General features: G+C 46.3%; 1 protein-coding gene across 2 annotated transcripts in view; it reads left to right on the forward strand.

Moving 5' to 3' along the window:
* Positions 1–27,848, forward strand: part of LOC140398247 (galactosylgalactosylxylosylprotein 3-beta-glucuronosyltransferase 1-like) — a 305,288-nt gene that overhangs the window by 224,398 nt on the left and 53,042 nt on the right. For both annotated transcript variants that reach the window (XM_072486684.1, XM_072486682.1), the window contains one exon: positions 10,361–10,875. In XM_072486684.1, the coding sequence (XP_072342785.1) occupies positions 10,361–10,875 (515 nt within the window). The remainder of the gene's footprint in view (positions 1–10,360; positions 10,876–27,848) is intronic.

Below are 27,848 nucleotides of genomic sequence, written 5' to 3' on the forward strand. Positions count from 1 at the left end.
CCTGTGGTGTTAGTGAATGTTTATGCCCCAAACTGGGATGACGTGGATTTTATGAGGTGGGTTTGAGGTAGATTCGGGACCTGGGCATGCATCAGTTGATTATGGAGGGAGATTTCAATGTGGTTCTGGTTCCTAGGTTAGACCGGTCATTCCCTAGGCCCCTGAAAGTTTTGGTTATGGTGAATGAGTTGATGGGGTTTATGGAACGTATGGGAGGGGTGGACCAATGGCGGTTTGGGATGTGCACCGAGTGTACTCCCAGATATATTTCTTTGTTGGTGCAGGTGTTGGTTTGGAGTATTCGGCAATCATGGTTTCTGACCACGCACTGCACTAGGTCGATCTGTGGGTGGTGCAGGGGGAGGCTCAATGGCCACAGTGGAAGCTGGATGTGGGATTGCTGGCGGACACCGTGTCTGTGAGAGGGTGAGGGTGGCCATTCAAAATTATGTGGAACTGAATAATACAGGGGAGGTCATGGCCTCCATGCTGTGGGAGGCATTGAAGGTGGTAGTAAGGGGGGAATTTATTTTGATTCGGGCACATAGGGAGAGGGTGGAACAGGACGAGCGGCTGAGGTTAGTTGAGGACATCCTGAGGGTGGACCGGACATATTCGGTGGCGCCGGAGGAGGCGTTACTAAACGAGAGACAGAGGCTCCAGGTGTAGTTTGGGCTGCTGTCCATGGGAAAGGCAGTAGTGCAGCTGCGGAGGGCCGAGGATCAGTTTATGATTATGGGGTTAAAGCGAGCAGGAATTTGGTGCATCAGTTGAGGAAGCAGGTGGTGGCGAGAGAGATTGGAAGGATGAGAGATGAGAGATGCACGGTGGTATTGGAGCCAGAGGGGGTGAATAGGGTCTTTGAGACCTTATATCGAAGGCTGTATTAATCAGAGCCTCCAACCAGAGATGAGGCAGTTCTTGGACAGGCTGGAGTTCCCAAGAGTGGAGAGGAGAAGGTGCAGGGATGGGGGCCCCAATTGGGCTGAGGGAGGTGATGGACTGTGTCATGTGAGAGTACCTGTAAGAAATGGATGTTTACGCAATGTACCTTTAAGAAATGGAGCTGATCATATTACTGAAGTGAGGTCAGAGGGTGGGGGGAGCTGAGCTTACTTCTGCTTTTGGTTTCAGTTTGAGAAGGCAGCTGGCAGTGTCTGTGTGTTTTGCTGAGAGCTGCAGGAAGAAACACAGAGCTGGTCTGTTGATGTCTGCAAATCCAAAGACTATTGAATGTAACCTCATGTATGTTTTGAAGGTTTGAAGTCTTTTGGATGTTTAAAGGAACAGTTTGAAGGATTATTTAGTGTTGTAGTCTTTTGGGGTTTTCTTTGAAGTAATGGGTGTTAAGGTATTCAATGTTTGTTTTTAAAAGGTTAACTTGAATTCATAGAATAAACATTGTTTTGTTTGAAAAACCATTTGTCCATAATTGCTGTATCACACCTGGAGAGTACGCCGTGTGCTTCCCACACCACAATCTATTAAAAGTTGTGGGTCGGTTGAACTCCATGAAACACTTTGGGGTTCTGTAAACCCGGACCCATAACTATTGTGTGGAGACGATCCAGGCGGGGAAGGCACCGGGTCCAGGTGGGTTTCCAGACTTGTTTTATAAGAAGGTTAGGTCAGAGCTGGGGCCTCTGCTTGTTGGGATGTATAATGAGTCAATGGCAAGGGGGAACTCCCCCCAGGTCGTCGCAGGCATCCATATTGCTGCTCTTAAAGAAGATTAAAGATCCGGAGCAGTGTGGGTCATACTGTGGTAAACCACGTTATTGCATTATATGTATTGTATTGTATTCTGCATGCCTGGGCTTGTCCAGGCTGGCTCCGCATGTGGCTGCCCCCTTCGGGCTTCTGTATAAAGGTGGCAAGTCTCCGCCTCCGACCCAGTTCGGGACCAGAGGCAGGAGGCTTGCTGTTTAGTGTATTAGAGCCTCAGTTACGTTTATCACTCGTCGTGTGTTATTGATGGTGTATCAATTTAATACACTAAACCCCTAAAGGTGAACCCATCACTCAAGCCTGATCGCTTGGAGCTGGACCCACAGGCAGCCGACGCTACAGAAACGTTTGAACACTGGCTAAGCTGCTTCGAGGCATACCTCGCATCCTTCAACGAAGACTTCACAGACCTCCAGAAGAAGCAGGTCCTCCAAGTATGGGTGAGCCCAAGGGTCTTTCTCCTCATCAGGGACGCCCCCTCGTACACGGAGGCAATAACGCTGCTAAAAGGACAAATCGTGAAATCCGTTAACCAAGTATATGCTAGGCACCTCCTCGCCACGAGACAGCAACTCGTAGAATTCCTGTGCACCTTGCGCATCCTCTGCCAGAACTGTGACTGCCGGGCGATATCGGCTACCCAGCACGCGGAGATGCTGATCAGGGACACTTATGTCGCGGGCATGAACTCTAATTATATCCGCCAACGGTTACTAGAAGGGGGACACTCGGCCTCCCAGAGACACTGCAACTCTTCAACTCACTAGAGCTGGTCTCCCAGAGCACGGGGGTCTGCACCTTCGACCCCGCGGCACCCTCGTGGGCCTCGTGGGTGCAGCTATCAACCGACCCGGGTACGATGCAAACCTGCGCCGCGCAGCGGCCCGCCACCGCCGGAGGCCCGAGGTGCTACTTCTGCGGCCAGGGTACTCACCCCAGACAATGCTGCACAGCACGGAACGCAACTTGTAATGGCTGTGGGAAGAAGGGCCACTTCGCAAAGGCCTGCCAGGCCTGATCCCCCCCAAATCTTCTAGGCCCAGCAGCGCTGCCTGCTGCCTGTCGGGGCCGCCCCCAGCTGCCGCGCCACCCGTCATGTGCGACCCGTGGGTGCCGCCATCTTTAATTTTGGTTGCCACGTGCGACCCACGGGGGCCACCATCTTGGACGCCATCGCCGCTGCCACCCGCCACGCGCGACCCATGGGGGCCGCCATCATAGATGCCATCGCCGATGCCACCCACCACACATGACTCATGGGGGCCACCATCTTGGGACCACTCCGCAGCCTCCCGGGAGCCCAGCTCACCCGACCGTACGCTGGCCGCCGCTACCTCCGACTGGCCTACTGACCGCTTTGCGATGCTCGTCTCCGTCACACTCGATCAGTCCCGTCGGCATCACCTCGCAAAGTCCATGATGACCGTCCAGATCAACGGGCACGAGACGGCCTGCCTTTTTGACTCCGGGAGCACAGACAGCTTCATACACCCAGATACTGTAAGGCGCTGCTCCCTCCCAATCCTATTCGCGACCCAGAAAATCTCCCTGGCTTCCGGATCCCATGCAGTAGAACTCCGGGGGTACTGTGTCGCGACCCTTACTGTACAAGGCGTAGAGTACACCAACTTTAAGCTCTACGTCCTCCCCCATCTCTGCGCTGCCCTATTACTGGGGCTCGCTTCCAGTGCCATCTCCAGAGCCTTACCTTAAAGTTCGGCAGACCCCTGCCCCCCCCCCCCCCCCCCTCACCGTCTGTAGCCTTGTGACCCTTAAGGTCGCCCCACCCTCCCTCTTCGCAAACCTCGCTCCGGACTGTAAGCCCGTTAATACCAGAAGCAGACGCTACAGTGCCCAGGACAGGGCCTTCATCAGGTCAGAGGTCCAGCGACTCTTGCGAGAGGCGATCATTGAGGCTAGTAATAGCCCCTGGAGAGCCCAAGTGGTGGTCATCAAGACTGGGGAGAAGCACCGGATGGTCATCGATTACAGCCAGACCATTAACCAATACACGCAGCTCGATGCGTAGCCCCTCTCCCGCATGTCTGCCATGGTCAATCAGATTGCACAATGTCGAGTCTTCTCCACTGTCGACTTGAAGTCCGCGTACCACCAGCTCCCTATCCGCCCGGAGGACCGCCAATACACTGCCTTCGAGGCAGATGGCCGCCTCTACCACTTCCTCAGGGGCCCTTCAGTGTTACCAACCAGGGTCTCGGTCTTCCAAAGAGAAATGGACCGAATGGTTGACCAGTACGGGCTGCGGGCCACGTTCCCATACCTAGACAATGTCGTCATGACCAGCAGGACCATGACGAGAACCTTCGGCGCTTCCTCCACACCGCGAAACTCCTGAATCTCACTTATAATAGAGAAATGCGTCTTTCGCACAACCAGCCTGGCCATCCTCGGCTACGTCATAGAACACGGAGTCCTAGGGCCCGACCCCGACCGCATGCGCCCCCTCCTGGAACTCCCCCTCCCCACTGCCCCAAGGCCCTGATGAGATGCCTGTGGTTCTTCTCGTACTATGCCCAGTGGGTCCCCAACTATGCGGACAAGGCAAGTCCACTGACCAAATCCATCATTTTTCCCGACGGCTGAGGTCCGCTTGGCCTTCAATCGCATCAAAGCAGATATTGCCAAAGCCGCGATGCACGCTGTGGACGAGTCCATTCCGTTCCAAGTAGAGAGCGATGCGCCAGACTTTGCTCTGGCCGCTACACTCAACCAGGCCGGCAGGCCCGTGGATTTCTTCTCCCGTACCCTCCATGCCTCCGAAATTTGACACTCCTCTGTCGAAAAGGAAGCCCAAGCCATCGTAGAAGCTATGAGACATTGGAGGCATTACTTGGCCGGCAGGCGATTCATTCTCCTCACTGACCAACGGTCATTTGCATTCATGTTCAATAACACACAGCGGGGCAAGATCAAGAATGACAAGATTCTGAGGTGGAGGATCGAGCTCTCCACCTACAGCTATGATATCTTGTATCGACCCGGGAAGCTCAATGAGCCCCCAGATGCCCTCTCCCGTGGTACATGTGCCAGCACACAGGTAGACCGACTCCGGGCCCTCTGTCACCCAGGGGTCACACGTTTTTCCCACTTTCAACCTGCCTTACTCCATCGAGGAGGTCAGGTCCGTGACCAGGGACTACCAGGTCTGCGTGGAGTGCAAACCGCACTTCTATCGGCCAGACAGAGCACACCTGGGAAAGGCCTCTCGCCCCTTTGAGCGCCTCAGCATCGACTTCAAAGGGCCCCTCCCCTCCACTAACCGTAATGTGTACTTCCTCAACATCGTTGACGAGTACTCAAGATTCCCCTTCACCACCCCCTGCTCTGACATGACCTCTGCCTCCATTATCAAGGCACTGCACAGTCTTTTCACCCTTTTCGGGTTCCCCGCCGACATCCACAGCGACCAGGGCATCTCCTTTATGAGCGACGAGTTGCGTCAGTTCCTGCTCAGCAAAGGCATCGCCTCCAGCAGGACGACCAGCTATAACCCCCGGGGAATCGGACAGGTGGAGAGGGAGAACGCGACGGTCTGGAAGGCTGTCCTTCTGGCCCTACAGTCTCCTGCTGGCAGGAGGTTGTCTCCGACGTGCTCCACTCCATCCGGTCACTCCTATGTACAGCCAACAACAAGACTCCTCATGAACGTATGTTTGCCTTCCTCTGGAAATCCACCTCTGGGGTCTCGCTTCCATCCTGGCTGACAGTCCCAGGGCCCGTCCTTCTCCGGAAGCATGCGAGGCGCCATAAAACCGACCCCCTTGTCAAGAAGGTTCTGCTCCTCCATGCAAACCCCCAATATGCCTACGTGGCACACCAGGACGGGCGGCAGGACACGGTCTCCCTTCGGGATTTGGCACCTGCAGGCTCCCCGACGACCATCACCATACCCTACACCGTCTTCCCCCACCCATGCCCATCTCCCTCACGAACTGACACCAGCAGACCCACCGGCGACAAGCACCACCACCACACCACAGCCGGGACTGAGGCGATCATGGCGGATGGTCAAGGCCCCCGACAGACTTGTACTTTAAGACCACGTCACCCCCGCCGAACTTTTTTTAAACAGGGGGTGAATGTGGTAAACCACGTTATTGCATTATTTGTATTGTATTGTATTGTGCATGCCTGGGCTTATCCAGGCTGGCTCTGCCTGTGGCTCCTCCCCTCGGGCTTCTGTATAAAGTTGGTAAGTCTCCGCCTCCGACCCAGTTCGGGTCTTGAGGCAGGAGGCTTGCTACTTAGTGTATTAAAGCCTCAGTTACGTTCATCACTCATCGTGTGTTATTGATGGTGTATCACATACCGTCCGATTTCACTGTTAAATGTGGATGCAAAGTTGTTGGCAAAGATGCTGGCGTCATGGATAGAGGATTGTGTGCTGGGTGTCATAGGGGAGAATCAGATGTGTTTTGTGAAGGGGCGACAACTGTCGACGAATGTATGCAGACTGCTCAACATTATTATGATGCCCTCAGAGTGGCAGGAAGTGGGAAGTGGAAAAGTGATGGTGGCAATGGACGCAGAGAAGGCATTTGACCGTGGTTGAGTGGCCATAGCTTTTGGAGGTGTTGGGACGGTTTGGGTTGGGGCTGGGGTTTGTGGATTGGTTTTGGCTGTTGTATAAGGCACTGAAGGCCTAGAGGGACCGAAGACTTGGCCTTTGCCTCCCTGATAGCCTGGAGATTTTGTTGAGTTGGCAGGACCCGGGGCCGCCAAAGGCGAGAGTATGGGTGAGTGACCTGGCAGAATCTTTGCAGCTGGAAAAAGTTACGTTCGCCATACTTGGACTGGAAGAGGGGTTTACCCTGAGGTACAAGCCTTTTATCAACTTCCTTAAAGTGAACTGAGGCATCAGCTGGGAAGCAGGTATTGTTAGGGGTGTTTTTTTGGGGGTGGCTATGAGAGGAAGCGAAAAAAATGGGAGGCGAGCTTGGGGTGACGGGGGTTGGAGGGCTGGAGACTGAAGGGCGGATGGTGAGGGTGGGTAGTTAGTTTTGTTACCTGTTGCCGAGGTTTGGCTTTTGCATTTGTGCACATATGAAAAATGCCTTCAAGAAAAATATTTCTATAAAAAAAGAAGGCATATGGAATCCTTTAATTTATTAGCTAAGGCATAGAAAATAGCAATAAGGGAGGATTAGCTGTAACTATATGAAACATTAGTTAGGCCACAGCAGGTCATGGTTACCTCATTACCAAAGGGTGTAATTGCATTAGAGATTGGTACCGTGATGATTGACAAGGATGTTCCAGATCTGGGAAATTGCAGCTATGAGGAAAGATTGGATAGGCTGGGGTTCCCGTCCTTGGAACAGAGTAGGCTGAGGGAAGATTTGATTGAGATGTACAAAATTGTGAGGGGCCTAGATAGAGTAGATGGGAAGGGCCTACTTACTTCAGCAGAGAGGTCAATGAGTAGGGGGCAAAGACTTAAAGTGATTGGCAGGAATATTGAAGGGGAGTTGAGGAAAATGTTTTTAACCCAGAGGGTTGTGGGGGGGGGCTCTGGAACGCACTGCCTGAAAGGATAGTAGACGCAGAAACTCTCAACTCATTTAAAGGGTGTCTGAATATGCACCTTCAAGGCTATGAACCACATGCTGGAAAGTGGGATTAGGCTGGGTGGCTCGTTTGTTGGCTAGCACAGACACAAGGGGCCAAATGGCCTCTTTCTGCGCCCTAAGCTTTCTATGATTCTCTGATCTTCATTTAAATTAGCCCTTCAACTGATATAAACATTACAACACCACGGCTAATATTGTATTTCTAGATAATATACCTGCCCTGGTTAGTAGCAGCCTTCCAGGTTGGAAAGACACTTTGCAGCAAGTCTCATTGCCAGATCACACATATGACATAAAATGGAGGAATTCGTACCTGCCTGGGACAGTGCAGCTCAGATATGAACCAATTGGAGCACCTGTGCATACAGTTTGCATGATTGTCACAGAGCAGTCGGTGCTTAAGTGCAGACAAGCAATGTTAGTGATAGAGGAGGTACAATGTGATTTTGTATAATCATTTGAGCATATAAATGTTTCTTGCAAGAAAACGTATTATTTAGACTCTGCAAATGGAATACTCCACATATTTACACAAATTAAACGTATCTGTGCTTTAACGAGCAACATATTTTTCAGCCCTCTTTTCAATACATCCAAACCATCCACAGCCCTTGATCAAGGAAGAGGAGAACTTGGTCCGTAAAGGCTTTTAATGATGTTCTGTAATTATAGGTTGTAGACACACAAAGCTTGTTTGACATGTTCTCATTGTTTTATCACCTATTTCATTTGACCTGGCACTCTATGTCCAGTCAATTCCTCCCCTTTGAAGTGAAAATGAAGTCAGAAAGTAGCTAGATGCAGAATAGTGATTGTGAATCCATGTCCCTGCTCTCTGAGGTGCACACATTTACCTTTTACACTTCTGAACTGGAAGTGTATTGGATACATCATTGTGTCTGCCAGCTTGCCTCACTGTGGTGTAGTGCAAACTGAGGGCCACACTGTCAGGGATGCCATCTGAAAGCCCAGTCTGAATAGTTGAGTAGATGTTAAAGATCCTATAGCGCTATTAAAATAAAAGTATGATCATCGAATCCCTACAGTGTAGAAGGAGGCCATTTGGCCCATCGAGTCTGCACCGACCCTCTGAAGGAGCACCCTTACCCATGTCCATTCCCCCGCCTATCCCCGTAAACCCACCTGACCTGCATACTCAGGGGCAATTTTTTAACATGGCCTATCCGCCTAATCTGCACATCATTGGACTGTGGGAGGAAACCGAAGCACCCGGAGGAAACAGAGGCAGACATGGGGAGAAAGTGCATACTCCACACAGACAGAATGCCAAGACAGTGGTTCCTGGCACTGTGAGGCAGCTGTGCTAACCGCTGTGCCACCGTGCCGCCTAATTCTGAATTCACCTGATGTACAGGTCAATATCACAAAAGAAAAGTGCTATTCACTTCATTTCAATCACCTCTTTGTGCAGAATAGCTACAGCTCTTCGTAGTTGCATTACAGAAGTAATTTGTTTTGACCAGATTCTATGCTTCATAAATGCAAGCGTAATCATTATATATTATACCATATTGGACAGAAACATGATATCGACTCAGGACACAATCGGTGGATGGAGCAATGTGGAGTGCCATCTAGTGATGGAGTCTGAGCTACCCTGACTGTTAGCAAAAGAAAAAAGGCAGTTACCAAGAAGAAATCAAGGCCAAGAATGTTCTCAGTCTTACAACACCAGGTTAAAGTCCAACAGGTTTGTTTCGATGTCACTAGCTTTCGGAGCGCTGCTCCTTCCTCAGGTGAATGAAGAGGTCTGTTCCAGAAACATGATGCTCCACTTCTCCAGCTTCCACCCTAAACACATTAAAGAAGCCATCCCCTATGGACAAGCGCTCCGTATACACAGGATCTGCTCAGACGAGGAGGAGCGTAACAGACATCTACAGACGTTGAAAGATGCCCTCGTACGAACGGGATATGGCACTCGACTCATCGATCGACAGTTCCAACGCGCCACAGCGAAAAACGGACCGACCTCCTCAGAAGACAAACATGGGACACAACCGACAGAATACCCTTCGTCGTCCAGTACTTCCCCGGAGCGGAGAAACTACGTCATCTTCTTCACAGCCTTCAACACGTCATTGATGACGATGAACACCTTGCCAAGGTCATCCCCACACCCCCACTACTTGCCTTCAAACAACCGCGCAACCTCAAACGAACCATTGTGTGCAGCAAATTACCCAGTCTTCAGAACAGTGACCACGACACCACACAACCCTGTCATGGCAATCTCTGCAAGACGTGCCAGATCATCAACATGGATACCACTATTACACGTGAGAACACCACCCACCAGGTACGCGGTACATACTCGTGCGACTCGGCCAACGTTGTCTACCTCATACGCTGCAGGAAAGGATGTCCCGAAGCGTGGTACATTGGCGAGACCATGCAGACGCTGCGACAACGAATGAACGGACATCGCGCAACAATCACCAGGCAGGAATGTTCCCTTCCAGTCGGGGAACACTTCAGCAGTCAAGGGCATTCAGCCTCTGATCTCCGGGTAAGCGTTCTCCAAGGCGGCCTTCAGGACCCGCGACAACGCAGAATCGCCGAGCAGAAACTTATAGCCAAGTTCCGCACACATGAGTGCGGCCTCAACCAGGACCTGGGATTCATGTCACATTACATTCATCCCCCACCATCTGGCCTGCGAAATCCTACCAACTGTCCTGGCTTGAGACAATTCACACCTCTTTAACCTGGGGTTACCCCATCTCTGGATCTGTAAAGATTTAATCACCTGCTAATGCTCGCATTCCTAGCATTGTTTGGCATCTTTGAATTTGTCTATATATGTGTTTCTGGAACAGACCTCTTCATTCACCTGAGGAAGGAGCAGCGCTCCGAAAGCTAGTGACATCGAAACAAACCTGTTGGACTTTAACCTGGTGTTGTAAGACTTCGTACTGTGCTCACCCCAGTCCAACGCCGGCATCTCCACATCAAGAATGTTCTCAGTCAGTCTTCACAAAGCTTTCAAAAAACAAACTAAATTTGTCTTTTTCTTTCAGATGACGGGAGTGAGAATGGCAACCGCCGGGATCTTGGTCAGTCATCAGGCTCCAAGGAATATTGTCCATCAGATAAGGATATCGTGGAGGTGATCAGGACAGAGTATGTTTATACACGGCCTCCTCCCTGGTCAGATATCCTCCCCACAATTCACGTCATTACTCCAACTTACAGCAGGCCTGTACAGAAGGCAGAACTGACGAGGGTTGCTAACACCCTACTTCACGTGCCCAACCTCCACTGGATAGTGGTGGAGGACGGACAGAGGAGAACAACACTGGTGACCCGACTCCTCAAAGAGACGGGACTTAACTACACACACCTGAATGTAGAAACACCACGCAGTTACAAGTTGAGGGGGGATATCCGGGATCCTCGCTTCCCACGTGGCACAATGCAAAGAAACCTGGCACTGAGGTGGCTTCGAGAAATGTTCAATTTAAACAACACACAGCAAGGGATCATATATTTTGCAGACGATGACAACACATACAGTTTGGAATTGTTTGAAGAGGTAAGGTCGATTTCGTAACAATGGATATTGGTGATAAAAGCACGCGGCAAGTTTGTTCCCTGAGCAATGGACTCGGATGATGGTTCAATCCATGGCAGAAATAATTTTATTTTAAATTATTATCTGACCTCTCAGGTTACAGACTTCAACACCATTCTGCTTGTTGCCTTGTGATAGTGGACCATGGAGATCTATATTAGAATAATCATAGAATCATAGAATTTACAGTGCAGAAGAGGGCCATTCAGTAGCACCCTACTGAAGCCCACGTATCTACCCTATCCCTGTAACCCAGTAACCTCCACTTAACATTTTTTGAACACTAAGGGCAATTTAGCATGGTCAATCCACCTAATCCGCACATCTTTGGACTGTGGAAGGAAATCAGAGCACCCAGAGGAAACCCACGCAGACACGGGCGGACTCCGCACAGCCAAATAATCAAATATGAGGGCGGCATGTGGCGCAGTGGTTAGCACTGGGACTGCGGAGCTGCGGACCCGGGTCCGATCCCGGCGCTGGGTCACTGTCCATGTGGAGTTTGCACGTTCTCCCACGTCTGTGTGGGTTTCACCCCCACAACCCAAAGATGTGCAGGTTAGGTGGATTGGCCACGCTAAATTGCCCCTTAAATGAAAAATACATTGGGTACTCTAAATTTCTTTTAAAAAAGAATAATCATATATGGGGAGGGGGGGTGGGGCGGGGGGGTGGGGGGGATCTCCGATCACCGACGGCGAAATCGCGTTTGGGCGGAGAATCCGTTTGCGCTGAAATCGGGGGCGGCACCGTTTTTGCGATGCCCTGCCTCCTTAAAAACGGCATTTGAGTACGCCGCATGCCGGCAGGACGGCCTCAGGATATCACCTGAGGCCCTACCCCGATACTCCGCCCCCAATGGGCCGAGCTCCCGACAGCGCGGAACACTTATGCCATTTTGTTTCATGGCCGCCACAGTCGGGGGGGAGCTGTGGCTCTGGCCGGGCGGGCTTCGGCGAGGGCTGGAGGGACTGGTGGGGGATGGCCAGGGGTAGCGAGGGGAGTCACTGGGGGTCATTATTTGGCAGGCCGGGTCCACGCGCTGCCGGCGCCATGTTGCACGGTGCGGCCACCACAGGCCGCCGTGGACATGCACGGCCACGGTCTCAACCATTCTCCAGCTGTTTTTGGCGTGGAAGCTGGGAGCTTTACCCAGCGCAGCTGCAAGCCCCCCAACGGTCCCGGAATCGGTGCAGCTGTTGCGCCGTTTTGTTGCCGTAAACCGCCATTGTTACCAAGCCAGCATCAGCACTTAGTCTGGAAATTGGAGAATCCAGTCAATGGAGTCTGGATAGATCGGATTCTTGAGCCGAATGGCCTCTGGATGTATGCCATTTTTGGTTTAGGAAAATGTTCATTCTTCTTATTAGATGTATGGAATGATGTATAACTCGGAGACACAAACTCAAAATGACTGGAATGGCAGACAGCTGGGAGCGAGTTGCAAACATCAAACTTAATTCCGCACCTAAGACATTACAATCCTTAAAGAATGACACATGTAATCGCTGTACAATTTTAGTCAGCCAGATCTTTCATGTCAACATTTCACTATATAAATAAGTATCTCACACCCTCACACTCTTGCTCTTCATCTGGCTAGGTAATGCATTCCACTGTGACCATTATGATCTCCTGGTGGTAGTAGCAGCAATGGAAGAAGGAGTCACATCTAAATTGAGTTTGGAGATAGAGGAAGGTGTGGTTATTTTATCTGATAACAAAGCATCGAGGTTAAGGAATCTTCCACATGCTCCACTGAGGACCAAAGAGAAAAGAATCTTAATAATAATCTTTATTGTCACAAGCAGGCTTACATTAGCACTGCAATGAAGTTACTGTGAAAAGGCCTTAGTTGCCACATACCTGCGCCTGTTTGGGTACACGGAGGGAGAATTCAAAATGTCCAAATTACCTAACGGTACGAATTTCGCGACTTGTGGGAGGAAACCGGAGCAAACCCACGCAGACACAGGGAGAACGTGCAAACTCCACACAGACAGTGACCCAAGCCGGGAATCGAACCTGAGACCCTGGAGCTGTGAAGCAACAGTGCTAACCACTGTGCTACTGTGCTACCCTTGCTATTCATCCTTCATATACAGCCTTATTCCGACCCCAGAACACCTCAGGAAGGATATATTGATTTTGGAGAGGGTTCAATATGTCATGTGAGAGTACCTTTAAGAACTGAGTGTTTATAAATGGGTGTGCATATAAATATCTGTAGTGAGAGTACCTTTAAGAAATGGGTGTTTACTACTGCAGTGATGTCAGAGAGTGGGTGGAGCTGGGCTGTCTGTCAGCTTTTTACTTACGTCTTTGAGCAGAATGCAGGGTGTGTTTTAGTTTTGTTTTCAGTGTTGGAGCTGAAGCCAGACCAAGCAGGTGTACTGCTGTTGGGCAGCCTGGTGGCGCAGTGGGTTAGCCCTGTTGCCTCATGGCGCCGAGGTCCCAGGTTTGATCCCGGCTCTGGGTCACTATCCGTGTGGAGTTTGCACATTCCCCCCGTGTTTGCGTGGGTTTCACCCCCACAACCCAAAGATGTGCAAGGTAGGTGGATTGAACACACTAAATTGCCCCTTAATTGGAAAACAAAATGAATTGGGTACTCTAAATTTAAAGAAAAAAGGTGTACAGCTGTTCTCTCTGCCATCAAAAGACTATCTCTTGATCATTTGGTGAATTCAGAATTATAAATGTTTTCAGTAGTGACTTTAACCTGATGTGCTTCTGATAAAGGTTTTGTTTATAAATCGTATGGATGTTAAAAAGGAAAGCTTAAAGGTTTACTTAGTGTTGTAGTCTTTGGGGGTTGTATTTGAATTAATGGTTGCTAAGATGTTTACTATATGTTTTAAAAAGGTTAACTTGAGTTCATAGAATAAACATAGTTTTGCTTTAAAAAATACTTTTCCATTTTTGGGGTACCACACCTGTAGAGTGAGCCGTGTGCTCCCCGTACCACAATCTATCAAAAGTTATGGGTCAGGTGAACTCCATGATACACTTTGGAGTTCTCTAAACCTTGGCCCACAACAAATTGGGGTTCAAGGGGGAATAAAAGTCTATCTATTGGATTGGCTTTGTGAACTTAAAGACAGTGAGGGGTGAATATATTGTGGATGCTTTTCAGGTGTGGTATTTTAGTTTAAGTAGGGAGTGTGTTGTGGACAATGGCTCTTTCAGAGGCTCTAAAGTTTTTGGGGCTGGAGACGGTCACATGCAGTACTTAAAGCAGACTGTTAGATTTGGCAAAAACATTGCAATTAACATTACCTGACAAAATGGGAAATGACAAGGTCATTATGGCGCTGGCTAAGCATTTAAAGTTACCTGAGATACAGTTTGACTCATTGGAAATAGCAAAAATTCAGTTGCAAATTAAACAAATGGAACATGAGAAAGAATTAAAGCAGCTTGAATACGAAAGAGAGAGAGGGAAAAGAAAGAGAAAGAGAGTGACAGGACAAAGAAAGGGAAAGAGACAGAGAGATAGAGGAAAAAGAAAGAAAAGAAAGAAAAACAGAAAGAATAGCCTTTGCAGAACAAAAAGAAAGAGAAAGGGAGATACAGGTCAGGGAAAAAGATAAAGAGAGAGAGTATGAACTTCAGAAAATGGCCATGAAACATGACAGTCAGTTAAAATTGGCAGGCGTTAAGGGAAACGTACAGTTGGATGATAGTGATGAGGATAGTGATAAAGAGTGTCATAGTCAAAGGCTTGGTGGAAATCCATTTAAATATGTCCAAGCTTTGCCAAGGTTTGACAAGAAGGAGGTAGAAGCATTTTTTATTTCATTTGAGAAGGTAGCTAAACAAATTAAATGGCCACAGGACATGTGGGTCCTACTGATTCAAACAAAGCTGGTAGGTAGGGCGAGTGAAGTGTTTGCATCACTACCGGAGGAGGTATCTGAGACGTATGAGGAGGTGAAAAAATCCATCTTAGGTGCTTATGAACTAGTGCCTAAAGCCTACAGACAAAGATTTAGAAATTTGAGGAAAGAATTTGGTCAAACATACATGGAGATTGAAAGGATCAAACAGAGTAATTTTGATAGGTGGATAAGGGCTTTGAAAATAGACCAAACATATGAAGCTCTCAGAGAAATTATACATTTGGAGGAGTTTAAAAATTCAATTCCTGATGTAGTGAGAATTCATATGGAAGAGCAGAGGGTTAAAACTGCGAGATTAGCAGCAGAAATGGCATATGATTATGAATTAGTTCATAAATCAAAGCTTAGTTTCCGACATCAGTTTCAGCCTGTGAGCGATAGAAACTGGGGACATGAGAAATACTCAAGTGGTAAAGGTAAAGGTGATCTGATGGGTGATAATGAGAGTGTACCTCAGATTAAAAAAGAAACCCAGGAGGGTGGGAGAGGCATGAAAAGTTTCAAATGTTTTCACTGTATTAAACTAGGCCATGTAAAGTCACAGTGTTGGTGGTTGAAGAAAAGCACTGGGAAGGCAGATGTGGTAAAACAGGGTAAGACAGTAGGGTTTGTTAAAGGGGTAAAGGAAAGCCCAAGTGAAGTGAAGGAGGTGTAAAAGATTGTACAGCCTGATCAAGAGGTGATTGATAAGAAGGTGCCAGATCTTTTTAAAGAATTTACTTGTGTGGGTAAAGTTTACTCATGTGTATCAGGAGTAGCAGGAAAAGAAGGCACAATTTTAAGAGATACGGGAGCTAGTCAATCTTTAATGGTAAGAGATGAGGAGTTATGTAATTTGGGAAGAATGTTGCCAGCAAATATGGTAATATGTGGAATTCAGGGTGAGAGGAATAGTGTTCCATTATATGCGATCAGGTTGGAAAGTCCACTGAAGAGTGTTGAAGTGGTAGTAGGAGTAATAGAGAAACTATCTTGTCCAGGAATACAGTTTATCTTGGGTAATAATATGGCTGGATTGCAGGTGGGAGTGATGCCTACTGTAGTAGATAAGCCAATGGAAAATCAGAACAACTGAAGTGTTGAAGGACGAATATCCTGGGATTTTTCCGGATTGTGTAGTAACAAGGTCGCAAAGCCACAGGTTAAGACAAGAGGAGAAATTAAAGAGTGAAGATGACGTTGAAGTGCAATTATCAGAAACGATTTTTGATCAGATAGTTGAAAAAGAACAAGATGAGGCAGATATTTTTAGTTCAGGAAAATTGGCGGAGTTACAACAAAAAGATTTAGAACTAAAACGGATGTATCAGAAAGCATACACGGAAGAGGGATCTGCGTGTGTACCGCAGTGTTATTACCCTAACACTAATGTCTTGATGAGAAAATGGAGACCTTTACATATGCAGGCGGATGATGAGTGGGCAGAAGTTCATCAAGTAGTATTGCCGGTACGGTATAGAAAGGAGGTGTTGCGAGTTGCACATGAGGTACCAGTGGGTGGTCATTTGGGAATAAGAAAAACTCAAGCTAAAATCCAGAAACATTTTTATTGGCCTGAACTGCATAAAGATGTACCTAAATTTTGTCAATCATGTCACACATGTCAAGTGATAGAGAAGCCTCAAGCAGTGATAAAACCAGCACCCTTAATACCCATTCCAGCAATTGAGGAACCTTTTACAAGGGTCCTAATTGATTGAGTAGGACTGCCTCCTAAAACAAAAAGTGGGAATCAATATCTTTTGACGATAATGGATGTGTCTACTAGGTTTCCAGAGGCCATTCCAGTACGTAATATTACAGCTAAAAAGATTGTGGAGGAGTTCCTTAAATTCTTTACCAGATATGGACTACCCACAGAAATACAATCGGATCAAGGGTCAAATTTTACCTCAAGGTTATTCATAGAAGTTATGGATAGCTTAGGAATAAAACAATTTAAATGAACTGCCATCCAGAATCGCAGTGAGCGTTAGAAAGGTGGCATCAGACATTAAAGACAATGTTGAGGGCTTATTGTCACGATTATCCAGAGGATTGGGATAAAGGAATTCCATTCGTACTGTTTGCAATTAGGGATGCTCCTAATGAATAAACCATATTTAGTCCTTTTGAACTCATTTTTGGTCATGAGGTAAGAGGACCACTTAAATTGATTAAGGAAAAATTGGTGACTGAGAAATCGGAACTTACATTATTGGATTACATGTCAAATTGCAGGGAACGATTAAATACAGCAGGTGAATTGGCTAGACAGCATTTAAAAGGTGCACAAAATGTGATGAAACAGGTAGCAGACAAGTAATCCAAAGTTCATAATTTTGCCAGTAGAGATAAAGTTTTAGTGTTGTTACCACTGGTAGGTGAACCTTGAAAAGCAAGGTTTTGTGGACCTTATCAGATTGAAAGGAAATTAAGTGAGGTGAATTATGTGGTAAAAACACCAGATGGAAGGAAGACACACCGAGTCTGTCATGTGAATATGCTTAAAAGGTACTTTGAAAGGGAAGGAGAGAAAAAGGAGGAGGTTTTAACGATTCTAACTCAAAGTGATGAACCAAATCCAGATGACTGTAAATTTGACATACCTCAAATTAAATTGGAAAATGAGGATGTTCTTAAAAATTAGGATAAATTGTTGAGTTACCTTCCAGAGGATCAACGAACTGACCTGAAAGAGTTATTGATATCACATGGGCAAGTTTGTAGAGATAAATTGGGAAGTACTAAAATGATGTAGATGTGGGAAATGCTGTTCCAATCAAACAACATCCATAAAGACTTAACCCTTTAAAATTGGCACAGGTTAACAAAGAGATTGAGAGTATGGCATAATTGAAGTGGGTTGCAGCCAATGGAGTTCACCCATAGTAATGGTACCAAAACCAGATGGTACCCAACGGTTGTGTGTGGACTATAGAAAGGTTAATGCAGTTACAAGAACAGACTCTTATCCTATCCCACGTTTGGAGGATTGCATTGAGAAAGTGGGACAATCAGCTTTTATTTCAAAACTGGATTTACTTAAAGGTGACTGGCAGGTACCTTTATCCAAAAGGGCGAAGGAGATTTGGGGTTTTGTGACTCCAGATGGTATATACTAATTCAAAGTTATGCCATTTGGCATGAAAAACGCCCCAGCCACATTTCAACGGTTAACTAACAAAGTTGTTTCAGGATTACCCAATTGTGCGGTATACATCAACGATCTGGTAATTTTCAGCCAGACATGGACAGAACATTTGAAACATCTGATGGAGTTATTCGATCGACTTCAGGAAGCGGGTTTGGTGATAAACCTAGCCAAAAGTGAATTTGGAAAAGCCCAAGTCACTTTCCTTGGCCATACAATTGGACAGGGTCGAATGGTCACACGGGATGTGAAACCAACAGTTATTGGGAGTTTTCAATACCCTCATGACGAAGGGAAATAATGTGATTTCTTGGCATGAGTGGATTTGATCGGACATTTGTGCAAACGTTTTATAGCGTGATTGCTCCACTGATGGACTTGCTGAAGAAACGTCAAAAATTCCAGCCGACAGCGGAGTTTCAACAGGCATTTGACTGCCTGAAAGCTGTGATAACCAATGCTCCTGTGTTGGAGAATTGCAAGGGACTCTGCGATAAGATTGAACTAAAGTATCTGACTTTAAAGAGAAATGCCGAGGTGTAGAGAAATGGGCGGATCGTGCAGAGACCTTCTTGTTCAAGGAGACTGTCAATCGAGAAGGATTTCAGTTGGAGGAAGAAAAACGAAAACAAAAATGGACTATATTATTATACCTGTTTGCATGTGAAGTTTTTTGAAACAAAAACGTATATTTACTGTGTGCATTTCTGAAAGGATAGTGAAAAGGTGAAAAATTAAACCATCTTGAAGTTGAAGGTTTTTTTTTTCTTGGGAGGAGGTGTCATGTGAGATTTCCTTTAAGAACTGATGTTTATAAATGGGTGTGTATATAAATATCTGTAGTGAGAGTACCTTTAAGAAATAGGTGTTTACTACTGCAGTGATGTCAGAGAGTGGGTGGATCTGGGCTGTCTGTCAGCTTTTTACTTTCATTTTTGAGTAGGCTGCAGGGTGTGTTTTAGTTTTGTTTTCAGTGTTGGAGCTGAAGCCAGACCAAGCAGGCGTACTGCTGTTCTCTATGCCATCAAAAGACTATCTCTTGATCATTTGGTGAATTCAGAATTATAAATGTTTTCAGTAGTGACTTTAACCTGAGGTGCTTCTAATAAAGGTTTTGTTTTTAAGTCGTATGGATGTTAAACAGGAAAGCTTAAAGATTTACTTAGTGCTGTAGTCTTTGGGGGTTCTATTTGAATTAATGGCTGCTAAGATGTTCACTTTATGTTTTAAAATGGTTAACTTGAGTTCATAGAATAAACATAGTTTTGCTTTAAAAAATACTTTTCCATTTCTGCTGTACCACACCTGTAGAGTGGGCCGTGTGCTCCCCATACCACAATCTATTAAAAGTTGTGGGTCAGGTGAACTCCATGATACACTTTGGGGTTCTCTAAACCCTGGCCCATAGCAATGCCAATTCTCCAGAATTACACAGGAAGTTCGAAGATTAAATTGTAATGGCAGGTTGCAGAAAGTTAGTTTGTATTCCATTGAGTCTGAAAGATTGATGGGTGAGGTGATTGAGGTGTTCAAGATGTTAAAGAATACGTTATGAAGCACTTTTCTTTACACAAAAGATAACAGAAAACTAAAATGCTACTCCCTCAATGTGGATCCTATGACAGGTGAAGCTTCCAAGACTGTGATCGATAAGATTTTATTAGGTCGAGGTATCAGGGAGATGGAACTAACAGAACAAAATGCTGTTTTTCCTTCACGGCAGTGTGCAGTCTACAGCTGATTATGTGTCTGCTGACTTGAATGCCCAAATCCTGATCTGTGCTCCCAGCACACAAAGCGACATAAAATCAATCTTCTGAGTCTATCCTAACATCTGTGAGTTACCTGTCCATTCAAATGTTAAAATCCCTTCAGTATATATTCTGAAAAAGTGGCTTTGCTTTGGCCCATTACAGATAGTTTTTACTTTATGATGACGCACAGAAATGTTTTACCCCAGAACGAACAGAACAAGTGAGTGACAATGCCGAAGGGCCAGTATTTGCAAAATTCGCCTACACTTTCACAAGTACATGGGTCATTATGCCTCAACTTGAGAAACAATGTTCAGCCCATTAGGATTGTAACAATATGTAATATAGTTTGCATAAATCACAATGCTTTGTAGCTCACAGTGCCAGTGTAATAACAAATATGGTAATGAGACAGTGACAAATGAAACATAATTCCCATCATTTGTTTTTCACTAATATTGCACTTAACTTTGCAACGTTGATGGCTATCGTGCTCTTTCAAGCATTATAAAGAGTCTGGTTATCAAAGCTGAACCTTTCGAGTCTTCTAATTTATCTCTTTTGACAATATGTGTTAACATGGCATATTTCATAATATAAGGAATCCTCCACAACAACAAAATGGAATCTCTTTGAGCCCAATTTTAACTCTGCAAATGTGAGTTACAATCTCACATTTTGTGCCTTACACTAAATAACTAGTGAAACTCCAATCCGTTGCAACAGGTTCTTGACGCAAAATATCTCACGGATGGTCAGAGTGAAAACTCTGGAAGGAAGCAGGAAATGCAGACGACGATTGAACTGCCTCATGGTGCCCGACTCAGAGATGCAAAGAGGCCATTAAATCTCGCAAGAGGCCTCTCGCGAGATTTGCAATGCTCAGGACGCCTTGCGAGATCCAACGCTCGCCGAGATCCAGATTAACATATTTAAGTGAGCCATTAGGCTCATTTAAATCTGTTGCCGTCTGATTCTTCCAAGGCCCAGGAATGAGCGCGCAGACCTGGGAGACCGCGCCATTGCTGCGTTTAGCACTGGTCCCAATGTGGACCAGGCTTAATGGCACCTAGCGAAGGAGTAGCATTTTAGTTTTCTGTTATCTTTTGTGTAAAGAAAAGTGCTTCATAACGTATTCTTTAACATCTTGAACACCTCAATCACCTCACCCATCAATCTTTCAGACTCAATGGAATACAAACCAACTTTCTGCAACCTGCCATTACAACCTCCCATGTGATGGGAGCCCCCTGGGTGGTTGGTTCTGAGTGGCACCCTGGCACTCCCGGTACCACCCAGACACCTTGGTACTGTCAGCCTGGCACCATAGCACTGCCACCTGGGCACCCTGCCAGTGCCACCGTGGCACTTCTAGGGTGTCAGGCTGGCAGACAAAAGGTGCCGTGATGCCCGAATCATTGTGCTCAGATTGTCTGTGCCAGGGATCGGGGCTGGGGGTGCCCTGCCTTTAAGAGCTTGGGTGATGGGGGGGGCTCGAGGACCCCCAAAGAGATGAGTTGGGGCATTGGAGGGGTTCGCCATCTGCGGTGGGTAGTCCGAGTGGGGTCGAGAGCTCGGGGGTAAAGTTAGTAAAGGTCCAGAGTATTCTGCCTGGACTGGATTGTGGGCTTTTAATGTTCTCAGTAACATAATAACCCTTTAGACTGAATGTGATGCAAGAAGGCTCCTGAAGGGTTATATGGGAGAGATGGAGATTTGGCCTGGCTTCGGACACAACTTGTGGCTTAGTGAAAAATACCTCCCAGGACATATCGGCAATGACTCTTGAGAATTTGGCAAGCTGTTGTGCAGGCACAGCATGGGGCAGCATGTAAAAATGGCGTCCCGATCTCTTCCTGCATTGACGATCTGAGCACTGATGTTGCAATGTGAATCCCACCCACAATGGGCTGGATCATCTTTTGGCAAATCTGCATATTAGAGTGAGGCAGTAAACTTTACTCTAATGTGCAGGTTCCTGAGGTACCTGAGGCTTTGGGATTCAACCCCTTCATAAGGGCTGTTCAGCACTGGTCTCCATGAACGGGGACTAGATGGAACAGAACTGATGGGGATCTCTCCGGGGATTGGTGGCCCCTAGTTGCATGTTCTTTGGGCAAGGTAGAACCCTGGCACTGCAGGTGCCACCTGGGTACTTGGCAGTGCTACCTGATCATGGCTGATCATCTAACTTAATAGCCTAATCCCGCTGTCCCCCATATCATTTGATCCACTTCGCCCTAAGTGCTATATCTAACTGCTTCTTGAAACCACACAATGTTTTGGACTGAACTACTTCCTGTGGCAACAAATTCCACAGACTCCCCACTCTCTGGGTGAAGAAATTTCTCCTAATCTCTGTCCTAAATGGTCTGCCCCGTATCCTCAGACTGTGACCCCTGGTTGGACTGTGACTGGTTCTGGACACACCCACCATCAAGTGTGTAGTTACAACCACGTTGGCATATCATTATTGGGCCCACCCGTGATGCTCCACCTTCGATGGAACTAGTTCCTGACGGCACGGGCCACATGTGGTCTCAACAGTCATGAGCCTAGTGTGGTGACTGCGGAGAGAGAGGGCGTACGGACAGTATCCAGCACCGCCATATTTCGCCGACAGTTGTACCGCTGGCTGGGGAGCTTCTGCTAGGGCTGGGATAAGTAGTGGGGGATGGCTGGGAGGTAGGCTGTGGGATTGGGGTGGATGGGTATTGAAGTTGTAATCAGGCAGAAATCTCCCCCAAACCGAAAAATGAGTCAAGAAATTCTAAGTGGTGAACAGGGAGTCCCTGACTCCTAGGCAGACTTAGGTGGGTGCTTTTCGGGTCAAACTAATGTTTCAAGTTAGTCACCGGTATAACCCATATCTTCCTAGAAGATTTTGTTTACTTACCACTTCATAGCTCTACTCATGGGTCAGGCTTTTATAAGTAGATCAAGTAAACTTTCTGATATCCACTCTTTCAGGTTATCAACTTAACTTAACTTTATTTTCAAATTGAAAGATTAAAACTACTTTTAAAAAAGGATATAAAAGATCTTTTCTTTGGATGCTTTGGGCCAGTTGTAAGACCTTCAGGTCTTCCTTGTCAATCATCATTCTTTTAATTTTGGGTCTTCTGATGTATTATCTGGGCTGCTTGGTTTTCAAAAGCGAGCCTCACAGCCTTTTCTTCTTCCCTCCTCCAACTCTTTATTTATTTATGACCTTGTTCTTTGTCACCGCCGGCTCCTTGTCCGCTTTGCAGAGCTGACCGCCCAGCCTCCTGGTCGCCGGCTGCCTTCCTCTCCGGCTGCCTTTCTCCAACTCACTTCTAACTGCTTTCCAACTGCCGTTTCTTTTAAAAATAACCTCCTGCCTCCTGCTCGCGCTCCCAACCGCCGCTTCTCGCTGAAAAGCAACGGCCCCCGCGAGTCCCAGCGCGCGCCTCCCGCTTGCCCAACATCGGTTCCCCAAACAAAATTCTCAAGTCCTCCCAGGACAACATTCATGGCCCAAATGCCACATTTTTCCATTTTTTCTACAGTATGCGGTCCGGCACAAGCGGCTTCATATTGTCAGGTGCGATCAGTGTGTGTGTGTGGGGGTGTAAGTGTACGCATGGCTACAGCTTGTCAGCCCTGCACGTGTCCAGCACCGACCTGCCGATTCTGCCACCATTTTTCATGTGTACCGCGGGTGTTTCACATGGCGCTGGTGCTAGCCCCTTACCAGTAGCGGAATGGGTGCAGGTGTGGCGCCAAATTTTCCTTTGTGGAACTCCACAGATCCTCCGTTGGTGACAGGTACTTAGCCGCAGGAATGGAGAATCCAGCCCACATGCTTAAATCCTGACTTTCCATAAGGTCGTTGTTATCTCAAATTGTTAGGCTAACATGCAAATGCCCAGTTTTTGAGGGTATCCGTTGCAAAGCATGTCAGTTCAGATATTTAAGATTTTTGTGAAGATATCATCAAATGTGCTTGGAACTCAAGGGGTAGATTTTGGTCTGGCCCCCTTTTTCAAGCCAAGAGGGCAGCACGGTAGCATTGTGGATAGCACAATTGCTTCACAGCTCCAGGGTCCCAGGTTCGATTCCGGCTTGGGTCACTGTCTGTGCGGAGTCTGCACATCCTCCCCGTGTGAGCGTGGGTTTTCTCCGGGTGTTCTGGTTTCCTCCCACAGTCCAAAGATGTGCAGGTTAGGTGGATTAGCCATGATAAATTGCCCTTAGTGTCCAAAATTGCCCTTAGTGTTGAGTGGGGTTACTGGGTTATGGGGATAGGGTGGAGGTGTTGACCTTGGTTAGGGTGCTCTTTCCAAGAGCCAGTGCAGACTCGATGGGCCGAATGGCCTCCTTCTGCACTGTAAATTCTATGATAATCTATGATAATCAATGGAAAACGTGCCCCGTCACTTAACATGGTTGGTGTGCGCTGCAGCACACAAAGACATCAATGTTGGGTCACCTATGACAACTTGGCATCATCAGTACTGTCGTACCTTTGATTTAGAAAGTGGGGTTACTTCAGTTTTGCCAGGAAATTGTCTACGCTTAATGGGGTCTTGAAATATATAAAACTTATCAACCAATTATTTTATTATATACACCTTTAAATAAGAAATGCAAACTATGTTCTGTTTTCATCATGAGTGATAGTACTTGCCTGTACTATAAAAGGAAAAGAAACACTTTCATTTATATAGCGCCTTTGACAACTTGTGGTTGCCTCAAGGTGTAATTTTCAGCTGTTCAACAGTGAACTGTAGCAATGCAGGAAACGCAGCAGCCAATGTGTGCACTGCAAGCTCCCACAAACAACAAAGTGACAATGACCACAGAATCTGTTTTTGGAATGTTTATTGAGGTAAAAATATGTCAGGATACCAAGGATAACCAACATCTTCTAAATACTGCCATGAGCTCTCATACATTCACCTGAGACAGCAGATGGGACCTTGTTTTAAAATCTCATCCAAAAAAGGCACTATTGAGAGTGTAGCACCCCCTCAGTATTGCAGTGGAATGTCAGCCTCGATTTATGAGCTCAAATCCAGGAGTAGCATTTGAACCCACAACCTTCTAAATGTATGGGTTTAGCTTTGATTTAATCCTAACACAAAATATGAAGAGATTCTGCTTATAGGCTTTTGAAATCATATTGAATATGAGGGTAGAGAGGAACATCCCACTTGTAAAAGCCATGCCCAGAATGATCCAGATGAACAACTGTGACTGATCCTTTAAAGGTGTACGTGATTCATTGGCCATTCTTCGGTCAACTTAACACTGCTTTTGATTCCTATAAAAGGCCTGTTCACCATTCTAAAAATAATTTGTGCAGCTCCCATTGTTGCCCCAGTCATGAACCATGCTTCATTCAATATATCTCTTCTGAAAAAATTATTTTTAAAAGATATATTAATTTTATGCATGTTTTATTTGCAACCTTGCAATAGATTCGAAAGCTATTATTGTGTGGTTCAGCACTTTGGGAAAAACACAAACTGTGATCTGTCTAAAGTCCCAAAACAACATTGCAGAAATCTGTTAGTCATTCTTCAATATGTCAGCCATGACAGGTTTATCATACCTCTTCATTCACCTGAGGAAGGAGCAGTGCTCCGAAAGCTAGTGACATCGAAACAAACCTGTTGGACTTTAACCTGGTGTTGTAAAACTTCTTACTGTGCTCACCCCAGTCCAACGCCGGCATCTCCACATCAGGTTTATGCTGAGCATGGTTCCTATTTATTCACCTGTGTAAAGTTAATCAAAATATCCATTAAGGCTTCTATATTTCTGTAAATGTTCCTGACATGGCCATGCTTAGCACTACGGCATCTTTAGGAGATGTTGTTGAAGAGTAAAGAATTGTTGAAGAATAAAGAATAAAGTTTTGTTGAAGTGCCTTGCATGCTTTGCTGGAGCTTCAGAAACTTCACACTGGATCTTTGACAAAGGGTCATCTGGACTCAAAAAGTTAGCTATTTTCTCTCCCTACAGATGCTGCTAGACCTGCTGAGATTTTCCAACATTTTCTCTCCAGTGTTTTTTTTATTTTAACATAAATTTAGAATGCCCAAATCATTTTTTCCAATTAAGTGGCAATTTAGCATGGCCAATCCACCAAACCTGCACATCTTTGGGTTGTGGGGGCGAAACCCACGCAAACACGGGGAGAATGTGCAAACGCCACACGGACAGTGACCCAGAGCCTGGATCGAACCTGGGACCTCGGCGCCGTGAGACAGCAATGCTAAACACTGCACCACCGTGCTGCCGGCTAATCAGTGTTTAAACCAAGAATTTCTTCCCGACTTCACCTTCTTCTGAAATGGGAATAGTTTCCACCAAAACTTAAGAGCGTGCCTCAATTGAAAGGGAAGTTAATTCCTCTGCATATTGTTGCCATTCAGCGAGTAGAACATTCCGGACTGGACGATTAATTGTTTACTGTGCAAGAGGATGATCCTTTTCCATAGCCGCAAAGTTATTTTAAAATATTCGCTCGTCACAAATTGGGAAGCCACACAGTTTTAAAGCTTTGTTAGCTGTTATTAGTCAGCAGGTCATTGCGACATCTGCATTGCTCAGCACATTGCAGGCGAGAGAACAATATTTAGTCAGTGAGGTTTCACTCTCCTGATTACTGTGTATCCGCTACTATGTGCAAACATGGGGGAATATCCAAGACACAGGAGTTTATTCACAAAACTCCCAGAGTCAAAAAGCTTGTTTCTACTTACGACCCCAGTCATCAAGATGGCCATTTAAATCATATAATCAGCACCTTTAATGTAATATCCCAACAAGGATCAACATCTTCAATGCCATACCCCAGCAAGGATCAGCACCTTCAGGGTAATAGCCCAGTAAGATTCAACATCTTTGGAGCAGATTGCTGAAGATGGAAATATCAAATATTGGAAATTGATTAAAATGTGTGTTCAGGTTGGGAATAATCAATTATGGTCACATTTTTACAGATCCCCAGATAAATTTAGGCAAAGGAAGTCTTTATTCTTTCATGGGATGTGGGTGTCAATGGCTGGGCCCGCATCTGTTGCCCATCCCTAATTGCCCTTGAACTGAGTGCCTTGCTCAGCCATTTCGGAGAGCAGTTAAGAGTCAACCATATTGCTGTGGGTCTGGAGTCACACGTAGGCCTGACCAGATAAGTATGGCAAATTTCCTTCTCTAAAGGACACGGATTTGTGGTGAACGTATTGCTGCTACAATTCACCACTGTATTGTATTGTATTATGTTGATGCCCTTGCGTGCTCCGCCCCTCAGGGGTGGTATCTTGATCTGCAGCCTGTAGGCAGCACTGAGTACAGAGCAGTCGCAGGCAGGCACAGATCTAACTTATTAAAACCACTGTTCAATTCTACTAATCGTCTCGCGTGAATTGATGGTCGCATAAGGATTTTTGAGATAATTGATGATAGTTTCATGGTCACCATTACTGAGACTAGTTTTACATTCCAGATTTTATTAATTGAATTTCAATTCCACAATCTGCCATGGTGGGGTTTGAACCCATGTTCCTTTGGACCTCTGAATACAAAATGATCAGGGGGTTGGATAGGGTGGACAGTGAGAGCCTTCTCCCGCGGATGGAAATGGCTGGCACGAGGGGACATAACTTTAAACTGAGGGGTAATAGATATAGGACAGAGGTCAGAGGTAGGTTCTTTACGCAAAGAGTAGTGAGGCCGTGGAATGCCCTACCTGCTACAGTAGTGAACTCGCCAACATTGAGGGCATTTAAAAGTTTATTGGATAAACATATGGATGATAATGGCATAGTGTAGGTTAGATGGCTTTTGTTTCGGTGCAACATCGTGGGCCGAAGGGCCTGTACTGCGCTGTATTGTTCTATGTTCTATGAATTGCTGGTGATTTAACTTTCCCCCTGTGATTTAACTTTTCAAGACTGAGGTGGAGAGCTAATGCTGTTGTTTCTAGGAAGATTGAAACTAAAAATAAATAGGATTCTACAAAATATCAAGTTGACTGCTTTGCATAGTAATACTTACCTTATGTATGTTCCACTGTTGTCAACGATGCCCAAGTGACCACTGACTATCACTTGAAGTAGTCCTTTAATTTTGTTCCCCATTTGGTTGAGGAAGTGCTCTGTTCAGATAAAATGG

Source organism: Scyliorhinus torazame, chromosome 21, assembly GCF_047496885.1.
Source record: "Scyliorhinus torazame isolate Kashiwa2021f chromosome 21, sScyTor2.1, whole genome shotgun sequence".
In the NCBI taxonomy this organism is placed as follows: Eukaryota; Metazoa; Chordata; class Chondrichthyes; order Carcharhiniformes; family Scyliorhinidae; genus Scyliorhinus; species Scyliorhinus torazame.